General features: G+C 44.1%; 1 protein-coding gene across 2 annotated transcripts in view; it reads right to left on the bottom strand.

Moving 5' to 3' along the window:
- The window catches only part of ARFGEF2 (ARF guanine nucleotide exchange factor 2), a 629,301-nt gene that overhangs the window by 297,958 nt on the left and 306,031 nt on the right, over positions 1-25,312 (bottom strand). For both annotated transcript variants that reach the window (XM_085619427.1, XM_085619428.1), the window contains exons 20-22: positions 11,120-11,248; positions 6,739-6,897; positions 1,111-1,252 (exon numbers count right to left, since the gene is read on the bottom strand). In XM_085619427.1, the coding sequence (XP_085475553.1) occupies positions 1,111-1,252; positions 6,739-6,897; positions 11,120-11,248 (430 nt within the window). The remainder of the gene's footprint in view (positions 1-1,110; positions 1,253-6,738; positions 6,898-11,119; positions 11,249-25,312) is intronic.

The following is a 25,312-nucleotide window of genomic DNA, read 5'->3' as shown; positions in this document are numbered from 1 at the left end:
AAAAACATAAAGCATGCATAGGATTACACAAAAAGAGCACAGAACGAGTAACGGTGAGCCCAATAACCAAAAATGTAATTGCAGATTTTGTGGACCAAATGAGTCAGGCAGAATTAATTAATTGGATTTTATGTCCATTGAAACATAATTTATACTTAAGTACCCTACATTAAGAAGAAGCAGTGTAAAATGTATTTGCAACACAGAGACTCTTGCAAATTCGAGCAAGGGGTCTACCTAACTCTAATCTCACTATAATGTTTCTGAGTTCTAGTCATTGTGAAATGGCTTTAGGAAAGGATTGGACATCATTAAAACTAGCATAGCAAATGGGTCTCGCCTTTGGGACCTTATAAAAACAATAACTCTTGAAATCAGATTGTGGCACGCCTTTTGGGTACATGTGGCCAACTGGGAGTCGAGAGATAGATTAAAGCCCCATTTCTTGATGGGAGTTTTATTCTGATTGGGTTTGGTCTCCGAGTGATTTTGCTTACGGTGTAGGTAAAGCCAATACCGGAAACATCCAAAGAAAATTGATAGGTTTAATCACCCCGAGGACAGGAGGAGTTCTGAGTGTCTAATATTGAGCGACAAGATGTCCTGACATTATCTTCTAATTTAAAATCACATCCCGGTTTACGCAAAATTGTCACTATGCTATTCATGTTCACAACGTAGCGGGAAGGATGGCAGCAGCAATAGGGGAAGGAGGGGGCGGAAGCGAAGATGCAATAAAAGAAGGGTGCCGAAGCTGAACACACACCCACAGTGTAAGATGAGCAGGAAAGAAATAAAACAAATAGTCCCCCAAATGAACAAATAAACAATCAAAGCATAAAGATACAGTACTTGACCCCTGCTCCGTGGGAGGAAACTTAAGACAACAAGGGACAAAGGATTGACCACTAGCAAGCATGGATTTTTAAAGGACACCAAAACACACAAATTAAAAGCAGTGGACAGGTTGTAAGCCCAGAAAGTACAACAGGTCTCGAAGCTCGACCTAAAAATTATACATCACATGTTAAGGTTGCCTCGCTACACCTATGCATACATTAATATTTATTTTATTTAATGTCAGAGATAGGCCAGAAATCAGATACTTACCTAGTCCCATGAATTCTTCCCCACCGGATGTGTAGCTTCTAATGACGCCTTCTTTTTCACGCCCCGTTCCAGATAAATATCTAGTTTTTACACCAGTGCCTATCAACTGCGCTAGTTCCAGCTGGCTGATGCATTTCAAGATCTAAAAGCAAAATGGATACTTCATCAGCAATCTTGCAGAGGTGTGTGGTGGAAAATGGTATGTGCGGTTTAAAAATTATGAGAGAAAAACAGAGGTTTTTCTTGTGCTTGACCTCGGAGTACGAGTTGCTGGGCTTGTGCATGAATTTCATCTAACAGCAACTTATAACTGGCCCATAAGGAATTCTCGTACAATTATATAAGAATCTAACACTCGGGCCTCCATAGCATTCCCAGAGATAGAAAGTTATGAAAGTTGCCTCAAAATGAATGATCTTTTGGATAATTGTATTAATTGATCACAATGCATCAAGACATATTGTAATTGGGTTCTCCAAATAATAACAAAATATTTAAAAAAACAGCAGTTCTAACTTGACAGCTGGGATTTGATGCTGATTTTTAAGCAGGGCAAGTCCTTCTCTTGATGAATGTACAGCTCTTTAAATCCCAGCAAAGGGCTCCAGAAATACTCAGCAAACATTCTTGGTTAAAAAAAAAAAAAGTTTAATTTAAAGGCATCTTTTGACCAACCATGTTTCTGGCTATTTTCAGTCTGATCTTGATTGGGAAAAAAGACTTTGCATCTGCACTGTAATTCCGGGCAATCAGCAACCCGAGAACATATTCTGTCAGACTGTAAGCCTAATAGTTCAAAAAGAAATGTTCCTGTATCAGTCATTGGGAGTTGCAATTACATTTTGTTATACGACAGTTGAGCTTTGGAACAAGTGTGAAGTAAAAATGTATATAACTGTGCAGTTGAGGGTGGTCAACATTTTGAAGTGTAGAAAAATGAACTTTTTGATTGATAACATATAAATACATTTTTTAAGATAATTTGATGGACTTTTTTGTGTTTTTATTAACAGTGAAATGTTTTAACATAGTTTGATTGGATTGGATTGAAACCGTATTTTAACTTACTATAGGTAACAGTTAAATGACTGAATAAGAAACATATGTCTTGAAGTTTTACAATGCAGATCATTATCACGGGTGTTTGCTCCATCTAATCAGTTACACTGTCCTTTTGCATACTACACAGCTAAACCAAGTAGATGTACCCCCCAGTGATATTAAGTCTTTGCATTGTGGGGATTATAAACTGGATATCTTTAAAAAAGAATAATTTTGAAGCAGACTGCAATATATTATGAAAATAAACATTATTCAGACAACGGAGACCTCCCCCTTTATCTAGAATTGTGCCCCCCCCCCCATATTAAAGGCACATGTGGGTATGCACATTTTAATTGGGAAGGACACACCCTTTCTTTTAGAGTCTAATTAAATACCAAAAATAATGTAAAAATGAGGAAGCAACGGCAATATGTACAAGCAAGTTTAAGAACCAAACACTGACAATTACACTGTTTTTCTACTTGTCCATTATCATGAATGGTGGCACCACCCACCACCACAGTGAAAGTCTTTTATATTGTACCCCTAGAGGTTGAATATTTTCAATAATGTTGAGCATGGTTACCCGCCCAAGACATTTTTCATTAGATAAGGGTGTCTTTATGAAAGAAAAGTTACTTAACAAATATCCAAATTGTTGCTACATTTCAAAGATTTACATGTCCAAATGTGAACACCCAGTCAAATACTGTATACAGTGGTATTAAAAAATATCTGAAAATGGACATTCCTACTTTAGTTTGCAAAAACACGATAGAGAATTCAATTCCCTGTTCGCAAATTGTCTCTCCACAGTTAGAATGGCTAAGTGAGCTCTGTAGATGATCTTACAAAACAAGATGATGGTGATGAAAATTCATATGGGTATTTAGAACCAAGGTTGAAACAGTTCTCAAAATCATCATGTCTTGAGATAAGGATCTTTGGTGGAGGAAGCTTGGCTATTTCCCACTTTACGAGTACACAAGATGGCCAGTAGAAGCCAGTTTTCCAATTCGGATTCCTTCTCAGCTTGTGTGTGGGTTTAAAAAGATGGTTTGTGAGCCAGTGACAAATTGTGTTGAACTCCCAAGAATGTATTGTCTCCCTACCAGTGGGAAAGTGCTAGAGAGACCTGACAATCTCTTTAACCGTGTGCTTAGATGACAGAAAGTTGGAAGCTGGTTCTATTCTGTACCTTGGAGTAGAGATACATGCGGTCATGCCAGAGCAGACAAAAAATTTAACAACATGATGGGATGACAGACGATGCAGGACCTTATTCTTGCACTATTAGTTGAATTGCTTCCACTTTGTGTACCATATTTTGGTAAACTGTGCAGTAGCAGGCAGAAGGTGGTTCCTAGAGTCTTTGCAATAGTCAAAGTTCAGAACTTAGACTGCTCATGAGCCAATACATTAGGTGTAAAGACACGGGGTTGTTTGTGATGCAGTACACAACCATTCTCCTTCACCAATACAGGAGGAACACTGAATTTGAACATTTTGTGTGTATGAAGATCCAGCTATCTGAATATGAGTATGTCAGGCTGCGGTGATGCATACTAACCTGCAAATCCCTTTTTGACAGCATTGAGGTAATAAGATGACAAAAGGTGTAAGCAAAGCTTCATGGCCAGCATATTGAGAAGTGCTCTGCCTAATTCACTGCTTGCCATTCTCCACTAGCACAGAAGTGGTACTTCTTGTTCAATCTGAACAGGTCCAACTTTCTTTTGTACTTCAAAGTCCCACAGCTGATAGATCCTGAAGGTGGGCATTACCCCTCAAGGAATGTCTCTTATCCGAAAGAAGACGTATTCTGGTTCTCAAATGCAGAGACTGCTGGAGAGTTTAGGAGCCTGTTGACACCAGGCTAAGCCCATTTAATGGCCATGGTAATCTTACCTATGTGTCGTTCCACCCCCAAAGTCAACTAATTTTTGACTGCCTTTACAGATCAAAGTTAAGGACATTGCCCCATCAAAAGTCAGATATTTCTTTCTGTGTAGGTCAACAAGTTTATATCATAGCAGCATTTTTATTCAGATTTCTTCTCTCTGGTCTGAACAGTGTTTAGGAACAGTCATAGAAACAGTACTTCTTGGCAGGGTGTCAAATAGCACATTTAATATAAGACCCAGTCTCAAGAGCATACAGAGACTGGTTACTTTGCTCCCCACTTCTCTACTGATGGTGCTCTGCCCAGGCAGAAACTTTTCAGAAAAAGGCAGGAGCAGTATTCTGAATGACTCTGGTACTTATTCAACTCATTCAGTTACAGGACTGTCCTCTATCTAGCTTGCTGAACAACTAGCCTCAGTATTAAAATCATTTATTCCGCTGCTCTTTTACCAACTTCGATACTGACCAATTGTAATAAATTGGGTTTATACTGACCAATTGTAATAAATTGGGTTAATTGCTGACGGGGGGAGAGCAACAACCATAATCCTTGTCAGGAAGAACCACAAAAGTCACTAAAAAAGAGGCAATGTGTAAAGTACTGATCCTGCACTCAAACAGTAATGAAGTGAAAACACCACACAAGTAAAGTCCCAAACCAATTTAGAAAAAGCAAGTACATTTTAATAAATAAAATGACACCAAAACAACGAAAACTCAATCAATAGAAACGAAGTTAAGAATCTTTAAGGTTTCAGGTGAACATAACCTCAAGTGGTGCTTTGTGCTTTTGTTGCTATCTGGTTGCGCTGGACCGGGTCAAAGTCGGAAGTTTAGGCCGACTTCCATGGAGTGCAGGTTTGCTCCACTGAGGAGTTTACCTTATCAAAGTCCACATGAGGAGCTAAGGCTGGAGCTTTGTAGGATCCACGAGGAGGTCATTGTCGGCGAAATGAGCCATCGTTGCTTGAACTTGGCGTTGGTGGCTGATGCAGGTGGCCGCTGTTTAGCGCGAAGAGCAGGTCACCGTCAGAAGGTGCATTGACCATTGCTGTTGTAAGGAGCCCCAAACTACAAGATTTTTACTTGGAGTGAAGATTTCTATAGATTTGAAGCAGGAAGAGTACAATCGGATGCCCGCCAAGGGTTTCGGACCTGGAGGCCAACCCCCTTGTGGAAAGTTTTGATTGTTTATATTTGTTTGTGAATAAATAAAATATTTCATTGTTTATGTATTTGTTTGATAAATGCTTGTTTACATATTTTCTGTATTGTTTTAGGTTCAAATCATCCAAATTACTTAAGCTGGGGTCCCCAGCTTCCAGCAATGATGCATTGGGAGTCCCCGGATTCCAATAATGAATCAGTGGTGGACCAAGGATGCCAGTAATGAAAGTGGCCGTCCGTCCATAGAAATCAAAAGGTTAAGAATCACTGAACTAGAACATTACCCTTGCCCAGATACCCAGAAGTGGCTCTTAACGGAACCCAAAAGGCTGCACGAGCTAAGGAAAATCTCCAGAAAAGAAGAAATTAATGTAAATATCTCTACTGCAGCAGACAACATGCTGTAGCAGTTTCTACCTTCAGATTCTAACAAAATCGAAGTCAAGTCATAGAAGAGCATAGAGAATGCATTAGAAATTCTAAGGCATAGTTACCTCATGGCAGAGTAGACCTCTAAGTCTATTTATCCTATTTGCGTTTGTGCATACCCAAACAAGGACCCGGAGAAGCTATAGAAATTTCTGCATTAAACATGAGCTTTACCACTGCAATATGACATTTTACTTGAGCTTCTCAGACTTATGATGGAAAAATAAACTAACTGCAACAACAGGGTGATGGATGGAATGCTTAAATTAATCTCAGCCACTGGCAATCGCTCGGGCCGCATCCTAATCTATTGTTTTTCACCCACCACAGCACCTCAGTTTGGACCCAGCAAATCAGTCTTGACCCTGCTCCAATGGAAATACTCCAACTCCAACTGCCAAGCCAAGTCCTCTCTGGACCACAATAGAAGCAACCCAGGACCGGTTTTGCCCTTATTATGGGCTCTACAGCCAAGTAAAGCTTGATTCCAGTGGCACATTAAGGACAGGACCAACGTCTGGGCAAGTTTATCGTGTGTCATGCACATTCTAATATTTCGAAAAACTGTACAAAACTATTTTGCTGCAAATCACACTTGGAATGGATTTCTTCAGAACGGGGTGGTCCCAATGAGAGTACATGTTATGTTTATTTCAAAGGACTTTAGGCCGTTAAGTCTGACTGTTGACTTGTGCTTCCTAACCAGATTTAGAAAATGGGTGCCAATTATCTAAGTAAATAGTGACCATGTGCGGTTTATGCCCTTGAGAATAACATGCTATTGGTACATTATTCCTCAATCAAGGATGCCAAACATGGAATTGGGTGGTATTTGCACACCATCTTATTAGTTTGTATGTCATATCTAATTTTATTGTGCAGCTATATCGTGATTGGAGCCTTAGTGTAATTGAAAGTCATAATTGGACCATTTAATTGTACTGCAAGTAAATTTAAAAGGCAGGAGTTTTTTTTTAAATCAGTAGATTAAGTGACATACATTCAATTTTGTAGAGGGATTATTTCAATGCACCATTTACACTCTGTCCAATAGCGCAGATCCCAGGCACCCTGATCACTTACCTCATGCCAAGAGTTTCCAAGGTAGTTGCCATCCGTGTGTGCAACAGTTATGAGTGTTTTTATGGTGTCAATGTTCTTCTGCTTCATTTCCGTAATGCTGGAACTAGCAGTTAGCAAAGAGAAGCGTGCAAGGGCTTGTACATACGCATCACGCTCAAGCTGCACACAAAAAAAAAAAGAAGAAAATTAGCAAAGTGAACTTCTTTGAATGGTATTTAAGTAGTGCTTTAATAAACAGTTGTTCTTCCAAGGAGGTATCATCATTTGATTTTAAGAATCATGCTAGTTAGAATGGCTAAGACAGGTCATTAGCATGGGAATCAACACAGAAGTGATTTAAAAGTGCTTATTTGGAGAAGCTTTAACACTGCTTCCCCCATATGAAATGAGGTCATGAGTGGTAGGAATAGGTTTATATGTGGTCTAAGAATATACAAAAAGGAACCAAAGAAAGAGACAGGAGCAGAAGAAGCAAACAAGTAAAGAAATTAAAGACAGGAAGTGATAAACATGGACGGAGAATGAAAGTGTGAAGCAGGCAAAGACTAAAAGGAAACAAATGGCACAAAACAGGCCTTTAACGGGAACAAATGAGTTAGAGGGAGACAGAGTTGACGTGAAGTTAGTGAGGCATGCTGAGGAGAGAGTATAAGAAATAGAAACAAGAGATGAATAATTCTAGTAAACATTGTTCGGAGGCTTCAAACAAAAGACTTGACAAAGGGCATGCAGGCAAGAAACAAGTGCCAGCCTTTTCCTTTTGGAATGGAAATCACAAGAGTAAAATCAAACTTGAATCCTTAGTTGCCTGGTATAATGAAGTTTGGAATATGTGACAATAAGCTTGATTCAGTTTTGAATGAACAATGGGCCAGATTTAAATTTGCAGAGGCTGAATTCTATCGCAAAGCTGACGAAGTACCCTTCTCGCCAAACCTTCAGTCCGACTACCTCATTCAGAGATGGACAGACCTTAATTATTCTGTCAATGGAACCCCTGTTGGCTTTGTCAGCAGAATACTTTCTCCAACGGCCGAATGAGTATGGGCATTTGGAAGAAGGACATTACAATGCCGCTAGTATAATCATCGCTCAGAAGTTGAACCTCAGGAACGGGGGTTACCTTGTCAATATTATTCTCACTAATATATGCCTCAGGGGGCCTCTGGAATTTATTGCAACACCACACCTGTCTTTTTTTTAATAACTTTATCAGAGACGTGCCCCTTAATCCGTGGCAAAGGTCTCTTTTAGGTACTTGTTGTTACAAATTTTGTTTTCAAATCTACTGGTCTCTTGGAAGGCAGAAGGAGAGTAGAGGGGTACCGACAAGGACGGATGCCAGGTGAAGGCTAGCTTCCTAATGCCAGATTTTAACAAAGCCTAGCAGACTGAGAGCAGGCAAAATATCATTGCAGTTCCAGATAGGCAACAGAAGCAAAAATACAACAGCCATAACAAATACCATACCACTGAGGGCAAAATATTGCAAGGCTTTGGCTTCAGTTCAATTCTTGCACAAACAATTTGCTACAATTCAAGTTTACGTAAATCAATTTGCCTTTTTACGTATTATTAAATTAATTACCCCTCTCCTGTCCACTTTTCTCTTGATCTTTCTTTTTCTGCCTCAAAGGAAAGGTTTAGAGTATAGATCGAATGGATCCTATGTGAAAAGCTCTGTATGATGCAAGGCATCAAGTCAAACCTCGTCGCCATTATGGTAAATTAAGATGCAGGGTAGCCAGTAGTACAGGTGATAACAGGATATTTTATTTTTTACTAGAACATTGGAATGTTGAGCGCTCTATTGAAGACAATGCAGTCTTCTGGGTTTCTAATGGCTGGTTGAAGCCCGGAACAACAACACAAAGGCCTCACGTAGCCCAAGGGGATTTCAACCCGAAGCCTAAGTTCTTTGTTTTACAAATTAGACCATTCTGACCTCTAGGGGCGGAATGCTCTAATAGTCTTAGAGCCTTCCGTAGCGGGCTCTACCGTCCATTAAAGACCCGCTCCCTTCGAGTCAGGCCTTTAATGCTGGAGCGGGCTCTAAGGCTAAGGGTAAGAGTCTAGGGTTACAGGTAGAAGATGGTTAGAAGGTATCAGGAAAGCCCCACCGGGAGCAGCATCCTTGCTGCTCAGCCCATGCACTCCAATGGACAATAACTCCACCAGGCACACATCAGCATTCTCTTACCTCACACTCACACTGGCTGAGCAGCAGGGGATATAAAACTAAGGAAAGAATGCACGGCATAGAAATTATACCACATAGGCCTTCACAAAGTGGAGACAAACCGAGGGAAAAACATTGGGGGTAAAAGTAAGAAAATAATTTGTTAGAAAGGTTTTGTCAGGCTAGGCACTATCACTTAATTTAGAGTGTGACCTGAATTGCTGGTTTAACCTGTTTTTGTCAAACAGGTTAGGTATTTCTCAAGATACATTTCAGTACAATTACAATAATATAGCAAGAACACAGTGTCCTAATTTCAGTTTATTTACTATCACTTCTGAAATATATAACCACTTACCATACTTATTTGAACAGAAATAGATCACGGCATGCAGGAACAAAGTTGCACAACACATCTAATTGATTTTACAGTTTAAAAACAATGTGTGGCTGTGCCCCAAAAAAGGATTTTAATGCTGTTTATACAATAGTTCTGTGCCAATGCTAGCAAATTCTTGAACTTCGTACTGTTACATGATTCGCATGCTGGAAACTCATTCCCTTACAATGACTGAGGTCATAGAGTTTCATCTGTCAGTAACTAAGGAAACTAAAATAAGTTTGGCAAGTAGTGTGATTATATATGCAAACGAGTGAGACATTTCTAAAAGTCAACTCAGGTAACCATAGCGATGTGCAAGTGTGGTAGCAGTGTGTGGCACTAAGATGCAAAGATAGGTCATAACGCTTCCTCTAGATGATAAGCTGGATTGCCAATGTATGATAAAACAGAAGAACTTGTGTAAGGCATTCCGGGTATCCACACCATGGGCACGATTGGCAGCAGAGAGTAAGAAAGGCACATAATATTGCCAGCACAAGAAAAGGCCACTTGCCAGTTTAAGGAAATTGGGCTTAAGTCAACTCAAGCACCATGGGAATGGCAGGATGTCAGCAAAGCAGTGCGAAGGGGGAAATAATAGGAAAAAGCAACCAAAATAAACAACTAGACATACAAGAGGACAATTGAGAGGCTACAGGGTGAGGGCACTCCAGGCAACAAACAGAAAATACAAAAATAAAGAAAAATGTTTTATATTTTTAATATATGCATCGAAAATACTAATTTACACCGTTCTATGGAATGAAAGAAAATAAATAAGAGTTTAGTCAATCTTTAAATAAAAAGTCTTAAAATGCTCAACACTAGAAATTGTGAAGAGACGGCAAAACATTGGATATATGGCACATAGAAGGAAAGGATTTACTAAGCGAGAAACATAATAAACTGAAAAAACACAAGGAGAAAATACTCCAAAGATGCATCACGAAAAAGCTGGCTTCTTCAGTTCACAAATAAGATTGTTTACTATATCCAACACTCACATGCAAAATAATTTACAAAGTTTTAGAAGAAAGGAAATAAGAGATTGGTCATTCTCTAAATAACTATATAAAGTGCACAAATTGTACATTGGGAAGTCACAGCAAAATCATTAACTAGATAAAAAGCAAAGGTTTAGTAAATGACAAAGGGAGGGGAAAAATACACATGGAAAGAAGAAAACCAAACATTTGAAACAGTCAGAAAAGGTAGTTTTTAGGAGAGGGCTAAGCAGTAAACGTATCCGTTGCCAGGAGTAGCAATAAGACAAAGGTTTCTTAAGTGGCTGCCTCTCATAGCTATGCAACTATGTGACCTTATAATCAATTGTTTACTCTTAATCTCTTTATTGCTGCTGCTGGGATCAGTAATATAGGATTTGCATATCATGTAACCTCATTGTTTTGCATCTATATGTATAAGTAATTAATACCTCTGTTCGCTAATAACCTGGAAACATAATGCTTAATTGTGATATTATATAGAGGAAAACGGTTTAGTATCTACATAGACACAGACCATATTTGGTGGTGGCCCATCGTACAGTATTCATGTTTATATTTCAATAACCAGCACTCAGCCTAAATAATAAATTCTTATTGGATCAAAGCAACCTTCAAATTCGATTTCATCAAAATGAGTTTAATGGAAAATTCCAGGCAAAAGGCCAATAAAGAGGACAGACTTTCGGTACACCTTTTTGGGGTAAACACAAGCACAGATTATAAGAAAAATATTAATAGACATATAGCTATCTAACCATCTGAAGTTGACAAAAAATGAACATTCTAAAACAGCAACTATTTAAGTATACAAACCTGCATGCCAAAAATGCAAGCTATCCGAATCGCACATCTTATTCCTTCCAAGCACAGGGACGCAACTTCAGTGTCATCACAGTTCTGTAGGCCAATGCTGTAGGCTGCTAACAGAGGGGTCCATATAAGCTAAATAAAGGAGAAACAATATTTCAATATTCTTTCTTTTATACTGTATATAAATGATCAGAACAGCAAGTGCATCCATCAAGTCAAAATAATGGAGCAGCCTCACACCTGCACAGCATAATTTTATTCCACTCTGTAAGGTACCTCCTCTTCACAGATGATTAAAAGAAAACAAAAATAAAAACATGTCAAAACACCTAGTTACAAGTGAACAGCTGAACACAGATCCCTCATTGGTTTCCTATGATAGAGTCCAGCAGGTCAAAGTGGAAAAGGTCCAGAAAAACTACAAAGTATACAGAATTAGGAGTGTCACATAGGAATCTGCATGTTACACCTGATTTCAAAGCAGGAAACTGAGAACAGAGGTACTTACCACACTTGGTAAATACCTCATTCCCGGGTAATTGTAAGTGTGGTTATTATACTAAACAATTCTGAACAATCTAGAATCAGGGCGCTGAAGGGAAGATGGAGGATGAATGATCAAAAGAAACAGTCGACTATACTCTGTGCCACATTGTAAAGTCAGAGACATACTCCAGTAGAGTTCTTTCGGAATTTGGAGTAGAAGTATTCCTGAATATCAAAGTCAGTCATAAACTTTAAGGACTACAATTAGTTTTGAAAATTGACCATTTGTAAATTTTAATTAGGTGGAAAATCTAGGTTTCAGAAATTTCTACATTTAACATTTTAATTTCTCTCCATCACCTCGATAAAACATATAAGGATGTTTCCCTGGACAGTCTTTGTAGTGTTTTGAAGGCAAGACTTCACCTCCAAAATGTATTATGGGCGTAACCTTATTTAAGCAGCACCTATCATATCGGACAAGACACTTAATTGATCAAAACTTTTGCAGATCGACTATCGTGAGGGGGATTTGATGCATTTGTACCAACACGTGATGATGTTAATTTAAAGTATTGTTTACCTGCCAATCGGATGCCAGAGAAGTATACTGGAAAGTGTCAAGGTTGTTACATTATAAACTTAACAAAACATATGTTAATATGTTATAAGCACTTTCAAAACCATAGCGTAACAGACGTTTATTATTACCCACCTTGGGGGCGCTAGGTGGCGCACATGCAGGATGCCGCACCATCGTGAAGCTCCTGCAGCCTGGCGAATAAATCCAGAAATTATCCTGCTCATTGACCCCGCTGACCGTCCAACCTGTAGCCCAGCACAGATAACGGCACTTTGCAGCTCCGGTGCGAAAATTAGCCGGAATACGCCGCCTCCGCACCTGCTACGGCGTCATCATCTCACCACCGTGGGCAGAAAAGTGTGGAGCTCCGGAGCGGCCTCGGAGATTACAACAGCCAGCGGCTTCCCGCGCGGCACCTAGGCCCATTGGCGCAAACCTGACTGAAGCGCTGTGGTCCTGGTGACGCCGCGGGACACTGCCTACCATCAACGCACCTCCTGCGGAGCCAACCGGGGCTGCCCTGCGAGGAAAATATCAGAGGCGTGCTCAACCAGCCCTGTCGGCGGCTGGAGCGGTAGGTGGGGCGCTGCGACAGCGATTGGTGGGGCTGGCACCCGGGACTGCATAGCGGCAATAGATCTGTGCCCCCCCCACTCCTAAGGATAACATTATGGGTGCCATCACCGCTCAATAAGTTGGTGTACTCACCGATGGTGTTGCCGCCCGCAATCCAGTGCTGCACCCTGAGTATTTCATCCTGCCACAACGTAGGACACGGTCCGCCTAAAGGAGACGTGATCCGCTGACGTGACCGGCCTTCTCATCGGCCGCCACACGGGCCTCGGCATAGGATCGCAAGCAGGCGCCAAGAGTCACCCAACAATATTAGACTGCACAATCTGACATCGGAGACGCCCGGAATATCTTACGTGGACGACCTCATACCGCTGATTGTTGCCAGTCTTCCTCTAGATTTCAGTGGTGCTGGGGTGATCCTTCTCCTGCCATTGAAGCACATGTGTGGGGAGCTGCAGCTGGTTGTCTGAGTGGATATTGGTATGAGACCCGTGGCATAGAGTGAAGGGCGCTCTTGATTCCCCATCAGTACATTTCTGCCACACTGTAGAGGATCCATTAAGAGCCGGGACTGGCCCGGCGGTGCGATGGCGCGCCATCCTGTAGCAGCACCAAGAGCATACTACGCATAGCCCACCCTTATCCCTGGGAGCGCAAAACTGAACTCCTTCCTGCCTCCTCTCTGTGGAGAGTGTCAGATCACACAACAAAGGATCTGTCTCCCTCAGCCTATTTACAACTACACACCCCGGTAGACCAAGAACTTTCTGCCTCCAAGTTCAAGGACATTAGACGGAGAGGCACAGACTTTGCGCCATTACCTCACCACTGCCTCCTCGCCAGCGGATGCGGCGGTGACCGTTTCCTCGACTGGCAGGGTGAGTGTGGCGGCGCAGCGTGAGGGTTGACGGGCCTAGTCTGCAGGCCAACATGGGGAAACCAGACAACCGCCAACCTAAATTGCACTTCGAAACCACCAAAAAGAGCGCCCGGAACCTACAGGAGGACCAGGAGGTAGACAAGGGGGACGGTGCCCAGGAGAACACGACTACGCAGTCTGCTGACATGCAAAGCATACTTCAAGCGGTCCGCCAGGGCTTCGCCACTATCGTCGACAAGGTGGACAGGATGTCAACACGCATGGATGCAATCGCGCATCAGCTTGAGGGTCACAAAGACCGCCTCAAAGAAGCGGAACGCTGAATTTCAGACACCGAGGACGCAACATCCCAGGTCACCACGCAAGTCGCTCACATGGATAAATTGTTGAAGATTATCGCCACGAAAAACAAGGATTTAGAAGCGCGCAGCAGGCGCAATAATATTTGCGTTGTTGGGATTCCTGAATCGACAAATACGGGGAAGATGGAGGAGTACATTAAGAAACTGCTGTTGTCGTCGATCGGAGGAGAGTCCTTCTCCAATCAGTTTATAGTGGAACGTGGGCACTGTACCCTGGGACCGCGCCCGCCGCCTGGCAGCATGCCTAGCCCTATCATAGCGAGACTCTTGAACTATAGGGACCGGGACGTTGCACTCCGTGTGGCAAGAAACAAACAGCAATTATCTTACGACGGCAACACGTTCTCCATATATCCTGACTTTACACCCACAGTCCAAGAAGAGAGGCATAAATTCATGGACGTTAAAACCAAGTTACGTCTGGCTCAAATAGACTATGCGCGGTTGTATCCTGCACGCCTTAGAGTCACTCACCAGGGCAAACAAAGATTTTTCACGATACCCCAACAGGTGGATGAATTCTTAAAACAACTGAAACGTACGAACCGCAACACTGGGTCGCTTGCGTCGTCCCAGCCATCCACATCGAGGGGGACGGACGATGATTCCCCTTGACAGCTACATTGTGAAAGGCAATATCAATCGGGGAACAAGATGTGCTGAGGCTACCGCTCGAATGCGGGAACTCACTCCCAGGACACATACAATGCTCAGCTGGTAGGTCATACTGAGCTTTTTTCTACAGGCTCGCCAGGCGCCCTCTGTCCCCTGAGTTCACTTACTTCAGCTTCCATGAACTCCATGGGCGAGGTGCACATGTGCTGGCACCTAGGGATTTCCCCCAACAGGTATTCCCCCATTATTGCTAGCTGCATCCAGTTTGAAGCATATGTTTTGGATTTATGTTTGTTTTGTTTTTTGTTGGGGCAGGGGAATGTGGGAGGGCACTCATTTCTGGCAAGTTGGGGCTGCTTCAGTGGGTGGAGGTGGGAAGCGGGTACTCTCCCGCTGGTGTTAACTGCATATTTTTTGCAGTGCCTGTTGGTTTTTTTTCTCTATTGTTGTTTCTAGGGATAAGGAAGGAGGTGTGGGTGATCGCTTATGGCCAGTAGGGGCTACTTCAGTGGGTGGGGATGAGGGAACCAGATGACTGTTTCAGTTTACACATGTCTACACCAGAGCAAACTATGTTTGAGATATTTCAGTGGGAAGGGGGGGGGGGGGGGGGTAAGGAGATGGGAAATTAATATTAGTGGAACAATTACTCGGATTGCTTGTGGTACATATGTCTCTTTATATACGCAGATGCCAATATATGCTTATACACAACTTAATGGTCAGATAACAACAAGTTGGTACAATGACACAGGAGGATAGAGATACACTGAGGGTAGTATCTTGGAACGTCAGGGGTCTTGGAGATTCGAGAAAGCGGAGACAGGTCCTGGCCTATTTAGACAGACAGAAGATACAAGTAGCTTTACTACAAGAAACCCATCTTAATCCAAAGGCATTAAACACCTTTGCCAGCAAATGGGCAAGCTGTCGCCTATTTTCATCCTATTCCTCTAATGCTCGTGGTACTGCTATTCTTTTTAAAAAACACACTCCTTTTGAATTGGCGGGGACGATAGAGGATCCACAGGGCAGATTTGTCATTGCATGGGTGCGCTTAGGTAGGGACTCAGTCACGATTGCGAATTGCTATGGACCCAAAAAGGACAGCCCGGAATTTTTCACTAATCTGTGGGGCAAAATAATGAACAGTGGCTCAACTCATTATTTGGGGCGGAGATTTCAATGTCGCCCTGAACCCACTCCAAGACAGGTATAATGTGGCCACACACCATTACACCAACGCGCAGAGCGTAATGTGGGGTAAAATTGAAGAAGGTGACCTGATAGATAGTTGGAGGTACACGCACCAACAAACACAGGAGGGTACACACTTTACGTCCCACAGAGGAACATGGGCACGGATAGATTACTGCCTTCTTTCCAGGGGTTTAGGGCCTGCCATACAGGAATGTGAGACACTTAGCTAGGGCTTTTTCGGATCACTGTCCAGTGCTGCTCTCACTTACTCCTCCAGGCTATGATAGACCCCGACCGAGCTGGAGAATGCAACCCACAGCCCTGTTAGATATAGTATTTCAGGCACAGCTCGGAGAGGAAATTAAGGATTTCTTTGCCAGAAACAAGGGGACAGTAGATAGCGTTGAATTGATATGGGAGGGTTTTAAGGTGACAATAAGAGCCTTTTGTATTTCAAAGAGTTTTGGGGTACTGAAAGACATACAGAACACGTTACACAAATTAGAGCGAGAACTTCGAGAACTGGAGAGACAAATGGGGCGAGGAGAAGTGGGGCAAGTGCACAATGATTTTCGAGAGAAGTTATCGGACTATGAAGACATGGCGCAGAGAGAATCCAAATTTAGAGGACGATATTGAGTGGCCCGTAAATATTGGGAAGGAGAGTGGCCGGGTAAGGCGCTAGCTGAGGTGACGCGAAGCACCCGCTTTAGTGCATACATATAAGAGATACAAGAGAGTGGGGATATCCCGCAACGTGACACACTAACCATTTTAGACGCATTCATCACCCATTACAAGACATTATATGCATCCCAGAGACACAAACCGCCAGACTTAGATGCATTTAAGGGAGATATAGCTCTTGGATGGCTCAGTGATGCACAAAGGGAGTTCCTAAATCACCCATTTGAGATAGACGAAATTAGAGATGCAATTATGCAACTAAAGAACGGGAAGGCACCAGGCTCAGATGGCCTACCAGCAGAATTTTATAAAAGCGACATCGACATCATGGCACCGGTGTTAAAAGAGGTGTATGAAGAATCCCTAGAAGTAGGTGTACTCCCCCCCTCGATGAGGGACGCAATAGTTACGTCACTATTGAAGCCCCAAAAACCCCCTGAGTCCTGTAACTCATATCGTCCATTATCACTGATAAATTGCGATACGAAAATTTTAGCAAAAATACTGGCTAATCGATTAACTCTCCTAATGGACAAAGTAATACTTCCCGACCAATCAGGGTCTGTGCCGGAACACGTCCCACAACCTCAGAAATTTATTCTCCTTAATTCAGACGGTAGCACCTGAATTTCCATTTGCCGCAGTATTCCTAGATGCCACCAAGGCGTTTGATTCAGTGGAGTGGGATTACCTGTTTGGGGTATTACAAAGAATGGGCTTCCCGCTTCAATACTTGTCCTGGATCAAATTATTATATCACCACCCCACTGCTAAGATCTTGATTAATGGTCACTTATCCCAGCCGATAACAATCTCTAGAGGCACCGACAGGGGTGTCCGTTATCCCCACTATTATTTGCCATAGCGGTAGAACCTTTGGCTTCTAGATTACGCCAGGTCCACAAAGACAAAGCATTCCGCTGTTGCATACGCCAAATATTAATATCATTATATGCGGATGATATGAAGCTATACATCAGAGACCCCTACAAAACAAACCCCATACTGCGAGAGTTTATCCGATTTGGCAGGTTGTCAGGTATTAATATTAACTGGGGGAAATCTCAAGTTTTTCCTCTCACCCCGGCTGTAACTCACTTTCAACTTGACTTCCCGCTAGAATGGTGCGATACTGACTTACAATATCTCGGTATACAGATCACCAGAGATAAGTAAGAAACAATAAGGGTAAATTATGGCACGGCTATGACACGGCTTAACACCAACATTACGCGTTGGATCTCACTGCCGCTTTCATTAGCAGGGCAGGCATCCCTTATAAAAATGATTGTACTCCCACAATTTCTTTATTTATTTCTCAATATCCCTCATCATCCCAGGCGACATTTTTTTCATACATTGCGATCTGAATTAATCAGATTGTTTTGGGGAGGGAAACAACCGAGACTTAAATGGTCGACGCTATTATTGGATACATCACCCCCGTTACAAGCTGTAGAGGACTGGCTCGCAGACCCAATACCACTAAATGGACTGATATATGGACCTACTCGCACACGCACGACACCACCCACCACTCTCCTCAGTTCGGTTGATGCATGGAACCAGATAACCTCTCTGTTGGCCTTGCCTGTCCTTTACTCCCGCTGACATATCACCTTAGTCTTTCATTATTGCAAGAAAAGGGATTTTTGGGGCTCTGTAAACGAGCTCATGTTAATACGTGGGGTGACCTGTTTCATGCTGGAATGTTTTGTACTCTAGAACATTTTCTACAGGGAATGCAACATACACAATTGGATGTATTCCTGTACGTACGACTAAGACAAGGAATAAGATCGATCATCCCTGAGTTCCCGAAAGAACCATTAAGCCTCATCCCATTACATCACATGTTGGGATCCACTGATGGAAGACATCTAGTATCCGCCTTGTACACCAATATACGGACACACAGAGAAGGAATCACTAGCCCATCCTGTGAACACTGGGGGGAGGACCTAGGGCGAGAAATAACTGACGATCAGTGGCAATACTGCTGTCTACAAACGGCACAGGTCTCGGCAAGCTGTAGGCTGCGAGTGATACATTATAAATACCTACATCACTTATACTATACACCGGCTAAGAAATATACATTTAAGTTGGCAGATACTGATAGCTTTGAGCGGTGTAAACAATCAGGTGCGGGATTCATACATCTAGCATGGGAATGCCCAAAAATACAAGAGTACTGGGAACAGGTTTTCATGGCGCTCGAGAAAATGACTGACAGTGTAACAGAAAGAGATCCATTACTTGCACTCCTGGGATACACGGCACAGAAACCCAAAACTTGCAGGAAATACCTCGCTGTGTCATTGTTATTAGCTAAACGAAGAGTAGAATGTAGATGGGGAAGGGGTAGAGCCCCGAAATTTAAAGAATGGTTGACAGACATAACATATTGTCAAGAACAGACTACCATTTACGCTGAGACATTGCCACATACCTCCATGCCCAAAAACATGTGGAGACCTCTCCAAGGATACTTACTATCACAAAACTCCAAAGATACACCTTCCACTTCAATTGCAGCTACATAAGCGACTTTAGATATGCTCCACTATCCATTCTTTTGTCTACACTGCAGGTCCGCCAAGATTGCTGGTATAACAGATGTCTAGGAACTGTGTGTCGCTAAACGGAGACTAGGCTACCTATCCTCAGTCATTCATACCTGACAGCTCTTCTATGGCCAATGTACAGTACCGCCTTTATTTGTGTTCTGCCTACCCTTTGTCATTACTGTATAATTGAAACTATTGCTCTGTCAAATAAGTTGAAATTGAGACGTCTGCGACTATATTGTAATTCACTGTACAATACACTGTTATATAATGTCATGATCTATGTTAAAAACTACAAATAAAGTTTAAAAAACAAAAATAAAAAAATAAAAATTATTACCCACCTTAATGGCTCTAATTGTATCAAGCTCAGAAGAATGAAAGGCTAAGTGAATCTACAGGATTCAAACTTGACCCCATGAATCCAACACAGATTCATGGGGTCACAGCCAGGATCCGCAAATCCAGCACATTCTGCACCCGCCAAGCCCGGCCTGTGACTGAGTGAACAAAGACCACGAGGACGTCCCCCCGGCGACTGTGACCAAGAATCCAGCACCCAAGGACCCTCCTGATGACGCCTGCAACCTCAGAACCAGGTACCCCTCCAACCTGGGAAGAGGTGTGGCGCTGCGGCCAGGCCGACTGACTCCGGAATCTGGGGATCACGGTTCGATCCCCGGCGCCGGCAGCAAATTAGCCCAGCACCATGTGACTCTGGGCAATAGCTTGCTTAATCTTCTCGACGGCCCCAGCGCCTAGAGACCCTTACGAGTGACTTTTCGCGCTTTATAAATATGGATTATTAATATTAACCGCGACCAGCAGAGGGTAAGATTTCCCGACGCGAAAAGACACCCCTGCACCCGGCGCCCTGCAGCCCCCTGTGCCCAGCTCCTGGGTGCCTACCTAACCTACAGCTTCCCAACTTCCCTCTCGAAGTGGTCGTCGCACCTGAAGAATCTCCGCCCCAAGCATGCAGCCTTTCTTTATCTTGCAGCTTCTCCATTGAAATACACTGAGCGCCCATCGGCTCAAAAGCACCCTGCACCCAGCCGCCCGAGTGCCCCTGGAAGTGCAACATCTATCCTATCTTACTTCCCCACTTGCCCTGTGTAAGTGACCAGGAGCCCAGCTCCCACAGCCGCGTGGCCTGCCTGCTAGCAGCCACCAACCAAAGGCCCCCAGCCCGCCATAGGCTAACATTGGGCCTAACTCTCTCTGCACCCGGCTGCGCCTGTGCCGCTGAGGGTGTAACAACTGTACCTACCTGACCCTGGGAGACCTCTGAATCTATGCCCAGAACCTTAACTCTGCCAGTCGAGTACTTACCCAAAAGCCGATAACCTAAATTTTCTCCATAGGTTAACATTGACTGGTTTCACTTGGAAATTCTTTTAAGTGTTGAGTTTAGAAACTTTAAAATATTCACTAGAAATCAGCCGATCAACAAAAACGAAATTACTCACCTGTTTTCAGGAGAGATCCCAGTGCTGGATCTTGGTGCCCAGCACTGACCCTAAAAAGTAATCACAACTGTACTTACCGATAACTTGATTTTCCTCCATAGGATAATATTGCCTGTTTTTTTGCCAGAAATTCTTCAAAGTGTCGATTTTTGAAACATACAAATATTCCTTAAAAATCACCTGTGTAACAAAAACGATTTCTTTCAACTGTTTACAGGAAATGCACCAGGGTTGAATCCAGGATCCAACCCCGAGTAAGAAAATCATACGCAAAGTAATTGAAATTGCATTTACTTAAAAACTCCTATTGAGCTCAATGTTATAATTGTGTTTGAATTGTGTTGCTTATTACAACAACTGTAACTATTGCATTTAAAAGTATATTGCTTATTGAAAGTACTCAAATAGAGCATTTCATTCTGAGAAATTTTGTGGTTCTAAAATAAAACAATTATATATTAATTATATACAAAACAATTGGCCTAGAGTTCAGTTCTTGAGTGTGTGAGACCATTTTCTGACTGAGTGTGTACAACAAATGCTTTACACTGTCCTCTGATACTGCCTTCCTGCTCGACCAAGCTACCACTTTAGAGAGTAAGGTTATATCTAACTTTAACCTCTGCCAAACCTCTGGGGACTGTGGGCTCTGTACATCCTGTACCTATTTAGGGACAGTATATACAGAGCCACTTTCTTACAGGAGCGGACACAGAAGGTGCAGGAATTGAAGCAGATGCACCAGCGAAGCGGAGCCCCCCGTATATGGCGACAGCTCACAGCCGCTCGGACACAACTGACGGCTTTAGACCGGGATAAGGCAGAATATGCTGCAATGCGGTTACGACACTCCTTCTACACTGGCGGGGATAAATGTGGCCGCCTCCTTGCGCACAAGCTCCATGAGGTTCGCTTACGCGAGGGCATCCAGGATATCAGAGATGGTACGGGTAAAGCATGCTTCAATGACGTAGATATTGTCGAAACCTTCTGCAAGTTTTACGCCCAACTTTACGATGACTAGCCTCTTACCTAACCGAGGCCCGTCTCCCCACCTTGACATCAGACCAGGCAGCCCATATCGAAAGAGAGATCAGGCCAGAGGAGGTTATCTCCGCCATTGCCCGCCTGAAACTGGGTAAATCTCCTGGCCCTGATGGCTACACAGCAGCCTTTTATAAACAATTTTTGCACGATACTTGCCCCCTTGCTCACCCGGCTTTTTAACTCTTTTGCGGCGTCGGGGGCCATCCCTCCCTCCATGCTGGAAGCGACGATAGTCGTCCTCCCTAAGCCCGGGAAAGACAAGGCAGAATGCGGATCATATCGGCCTATCTCACTCCTGAACATAGACCTGAAGCTTTACACTATATGCAAGGGCTAGTGGATCCCGACCAAGCTGGCTTTATACCGCAACGGCAGACAAGCGACAACACAAAACGTGTCACTCACCTCATAGAAAAAGCCTCCCGCATAGCAAGGAAGTACATGCTTCTCACGATCGATGCAGAGAAGGCCTTCGATCGGGTCCATTGGCCATATCTCGAGCAGGTATTGCCCGTATAGGCTTTGGGGAGAAAATGTGGACACATATTATTAATTGCTACCGATCTCCCACGGCGACTGTAAGAATTAACGGGCACACCTCCGCTCCCTTCCCTATTCATAGGGGAACGAGACAGGGTTGCCCCCTGTCACCTCTACTCTTCGCTCTCTATATGGATCCCATGGCGCAGAGGGTCAGGGATCACACTCAAATCACAGGCATCCGCTTTGGTGGGGACACCCATACCATCAGCTTGTGCACGAACGATGTGCTTGTAACCCTAGTGAACCCTGAGAGAGCACTGGGCGCTATTCTGGAGGAACTAGACACTTCGCCGGAGCCTCTAGGTTCAAGGTCAATCGGACTAAATCTATAGCGATGGACCTCTCATTGCCACCCCAGCGGAGAGCTGACTTGCAGGCCCGCTATCCCCTGCAGTGGTCTCCACACTCACATCCGTACTGCGCTCCGGAAGTGGAAGCATCACCAGATCTCCTGGCTGGGGCGTGTCGCTGTGATAAAGATGACAGTCCTTCCCAAAATCCTCAATATGTTTCAAACACTTCCCCTGCCACCTCCCACTGGCTGGCTTCAGAAGGTGCAATCAGACCTCTCCCTTTTCATCTGGCAGGGACGTAAACCACGACTAAAACGAGCAGTCGGCTTTCTCCCACCCCATGAAGGGGGACTCGGGATCCCGAACCTCGCGCTCTATTACAAGGCTACACAGCTTAGATATCTGGTTGAATGGAGAGGGGCCTAATCTGAAAAAAAAAATGGCTTTTCCAGGACCGCGCTGTTGCAGATACCCCTCTCATGAAGATTTCCTTTCTATTGAAAGCCCCCCCCCCCCAATCTATATGCCTCGCAGGTGACCAGCACAATCCTCACGGTCTGGGACCAGACGAACATACGCCACGACCTCACAACCTTCCCTTTGCCGCTTACGTCGATATTGGATAACCCCAATTTTAGCCCCGGGACAGACTCACAATCCTTTCATTTATGGCGAGAGGCTGGATGTCGCACGTTAGGTCTCTTATTTGCCAAGGGTGACATCATCCCCTTTTCGCAGCTCCGGGCCGACTATGGTCTCCCAGAGACGGAACACATGTGCTACCTCCAGGTAAGACACTGGGCTATGCACCCTGACAACCGTCCACAGGAGGCGAGGCTCCTTACGCCATACGAGCGTTGGCTTATAACACGGTCCTCGGACAAGAAACTGATTTTGGATCTCTATAAGATGCTACAATCCAGATACACCCACACTTACCATGCGGGGCGGGCCCGTTGGGAACGGGAATTAGGGCGCAACCTCAATCCCGAGGAATGGGAAGGTGCATGCTATAGGGCACGCCACACAGCAACACACGTAGGTCTCACCGAAACATTCACCAAATTAGTCTATCACTGGTACTACACCCCAGAGAGACTCCACCAAGCTGACACGACACAGAGCCCTGACTGCTGGAGGGGATGTGGGAGGGAGGGGTACACTGGTCCACCTGCTCTGGGACTATGAACATCTCCGGGCCTACTGGACACACATATTGGACAAAGTGGACAAACACCTTGATACAGAGATCCCTAGACTTCCCGCTTATGTCCTCTTAGGGGTGACCAAACCCTTACCTATCCCCTAAAATCGAGCCGAGGGAAAAAGATAGCTATAGCTCTAGGCACACCCATCCAGAACATACCGATTCACTGGAAGACCCCCCACATTCCTGCACACAAAGGGTGGTACCAACGACTATGGCATAGGGAATGGAAAAGATCTCTCTTACTCTGGCCGGGAAAGGCTCCTCCTTCAGCGACCTATGGCAGCCATTTCCCACTCTGCTCGCACAAGACTTTCGGGAGCTGACCTGCCCGAGATATCTGCATCTCTTACGCTTAACAGCACCAGAACCCGCTTTGTAAATTGTACGAACACCAGGACTGACACATTGCCTGGCCTAGCGCTCTATCACCAAACTGGACCGTGGGTGGGTGGGGGTTGGCTTACGCATTCTCTTTTCCTTTCCTCCTTTCGCTTCTCCGGGTGGTGGTGGTGGGGGGGGCGTATATTAATTGTTTACTTCGAGATACTGTTACGTTGCTTTATATCCCAGCCGGGTCCTGCGTGACCCTTATAATGTGCACTTACCTTCTGCAGCTCTTAATAAAAAAGAATTAAACCATGAACTAGACGGAACCAACTGTAGCAGAAAATGTAAGTTCCATGAGAACTCAAGTAATGTCGACTGTGTCACATATGTGTTGTGACCCTACTGGTTGTAATAATAACTTGCACAGGGTTGCACTCACTAAGAGTTAGATATCTTGACACCCGATAGATGTAGATTCCTTACCGTAGAATATTCCCCAGGCCTCAGACTGGATCTGGAAAATCTAGAGCAGTAACTTTGCATGCCAGTAGGTGGCGACGATCAGCTCCACGTTGGCTGCACTGGATGTGACATGCGGGGTGCCTATATAGGCACCACCCCAGCATACCGACATCTGTTCTTTTCCTTCCGTACCCTCAGCGCAGACACGGAAGTGCTAACTCAGACATTTTTTGACTTTTTGTCGAACCCTTTCTGAACTTTAGCTGCCAGTTTGTATTAAGGCTTTCCCCTAACAAATCTGTGGGTTTGAAACCCTCAGAGGCCTACAAAGAGTGATGTGTGATGAATTCCAAGGCAGCCCAGAAGCGCGCCTTGAAGCTCCTAGCTGATAGACAATGAACCGCTCCACATGGTTCCAGGAACTGCAGTGTGGAAGGTCCCAGGCCCGCTCTCAGAGGTACTCCTGTCGGTTGTATTAGAGGTATAAATCTTTAATGGGTAAGTCCAAGATGAAGAAGGCTAAGAGATTGTAATGCTCTTCGACTTCACCGCACCGGTCTAAGTCTAGGCCCCACTCTCACAATCTCCCCCCCCACCCCACCCCCCCCAGTAGCCTGAATCTGGGCCCTCCCATCCCCCCCCCCAAAGTAAGGAATTTTACAAGGCTATGCACCTCATGTTTGGGTAAGCTGACCCCTCTGGAGCACCTTTTGTCCCCATAGGTTTGGAGGGTACCCAACTTGGATTGTCACTGGTGGGTTCACCATCAATGCCTGTTGGGCCCTTTGGATCTGTACCAGCTCCAGTCGCGGATCCACGACCTTCACCAGAGTTTGTACCAGTGGCGTGTTCCCCGCATAACCGACACTTATGAGCGGTGCCAACA

Source organism: Triturus cristatus, chromosome 7 (genome assembly GCF_964204655.1).
Source record: "Triturus cristatus chromosome 7, aTriCri1.1, whole genome shotgun sequence".
NCBI classification, from domain to species: Eukaryota; Metazoa; Chordata; class Amphibia; order Caudata; family Salamandridae; genus Triturus; species Triturus cristatus.
Note: the sequence above shows the minus strand (reverse complement) of the source record. Positions and strands in the feature narration are given on the sequence as shown.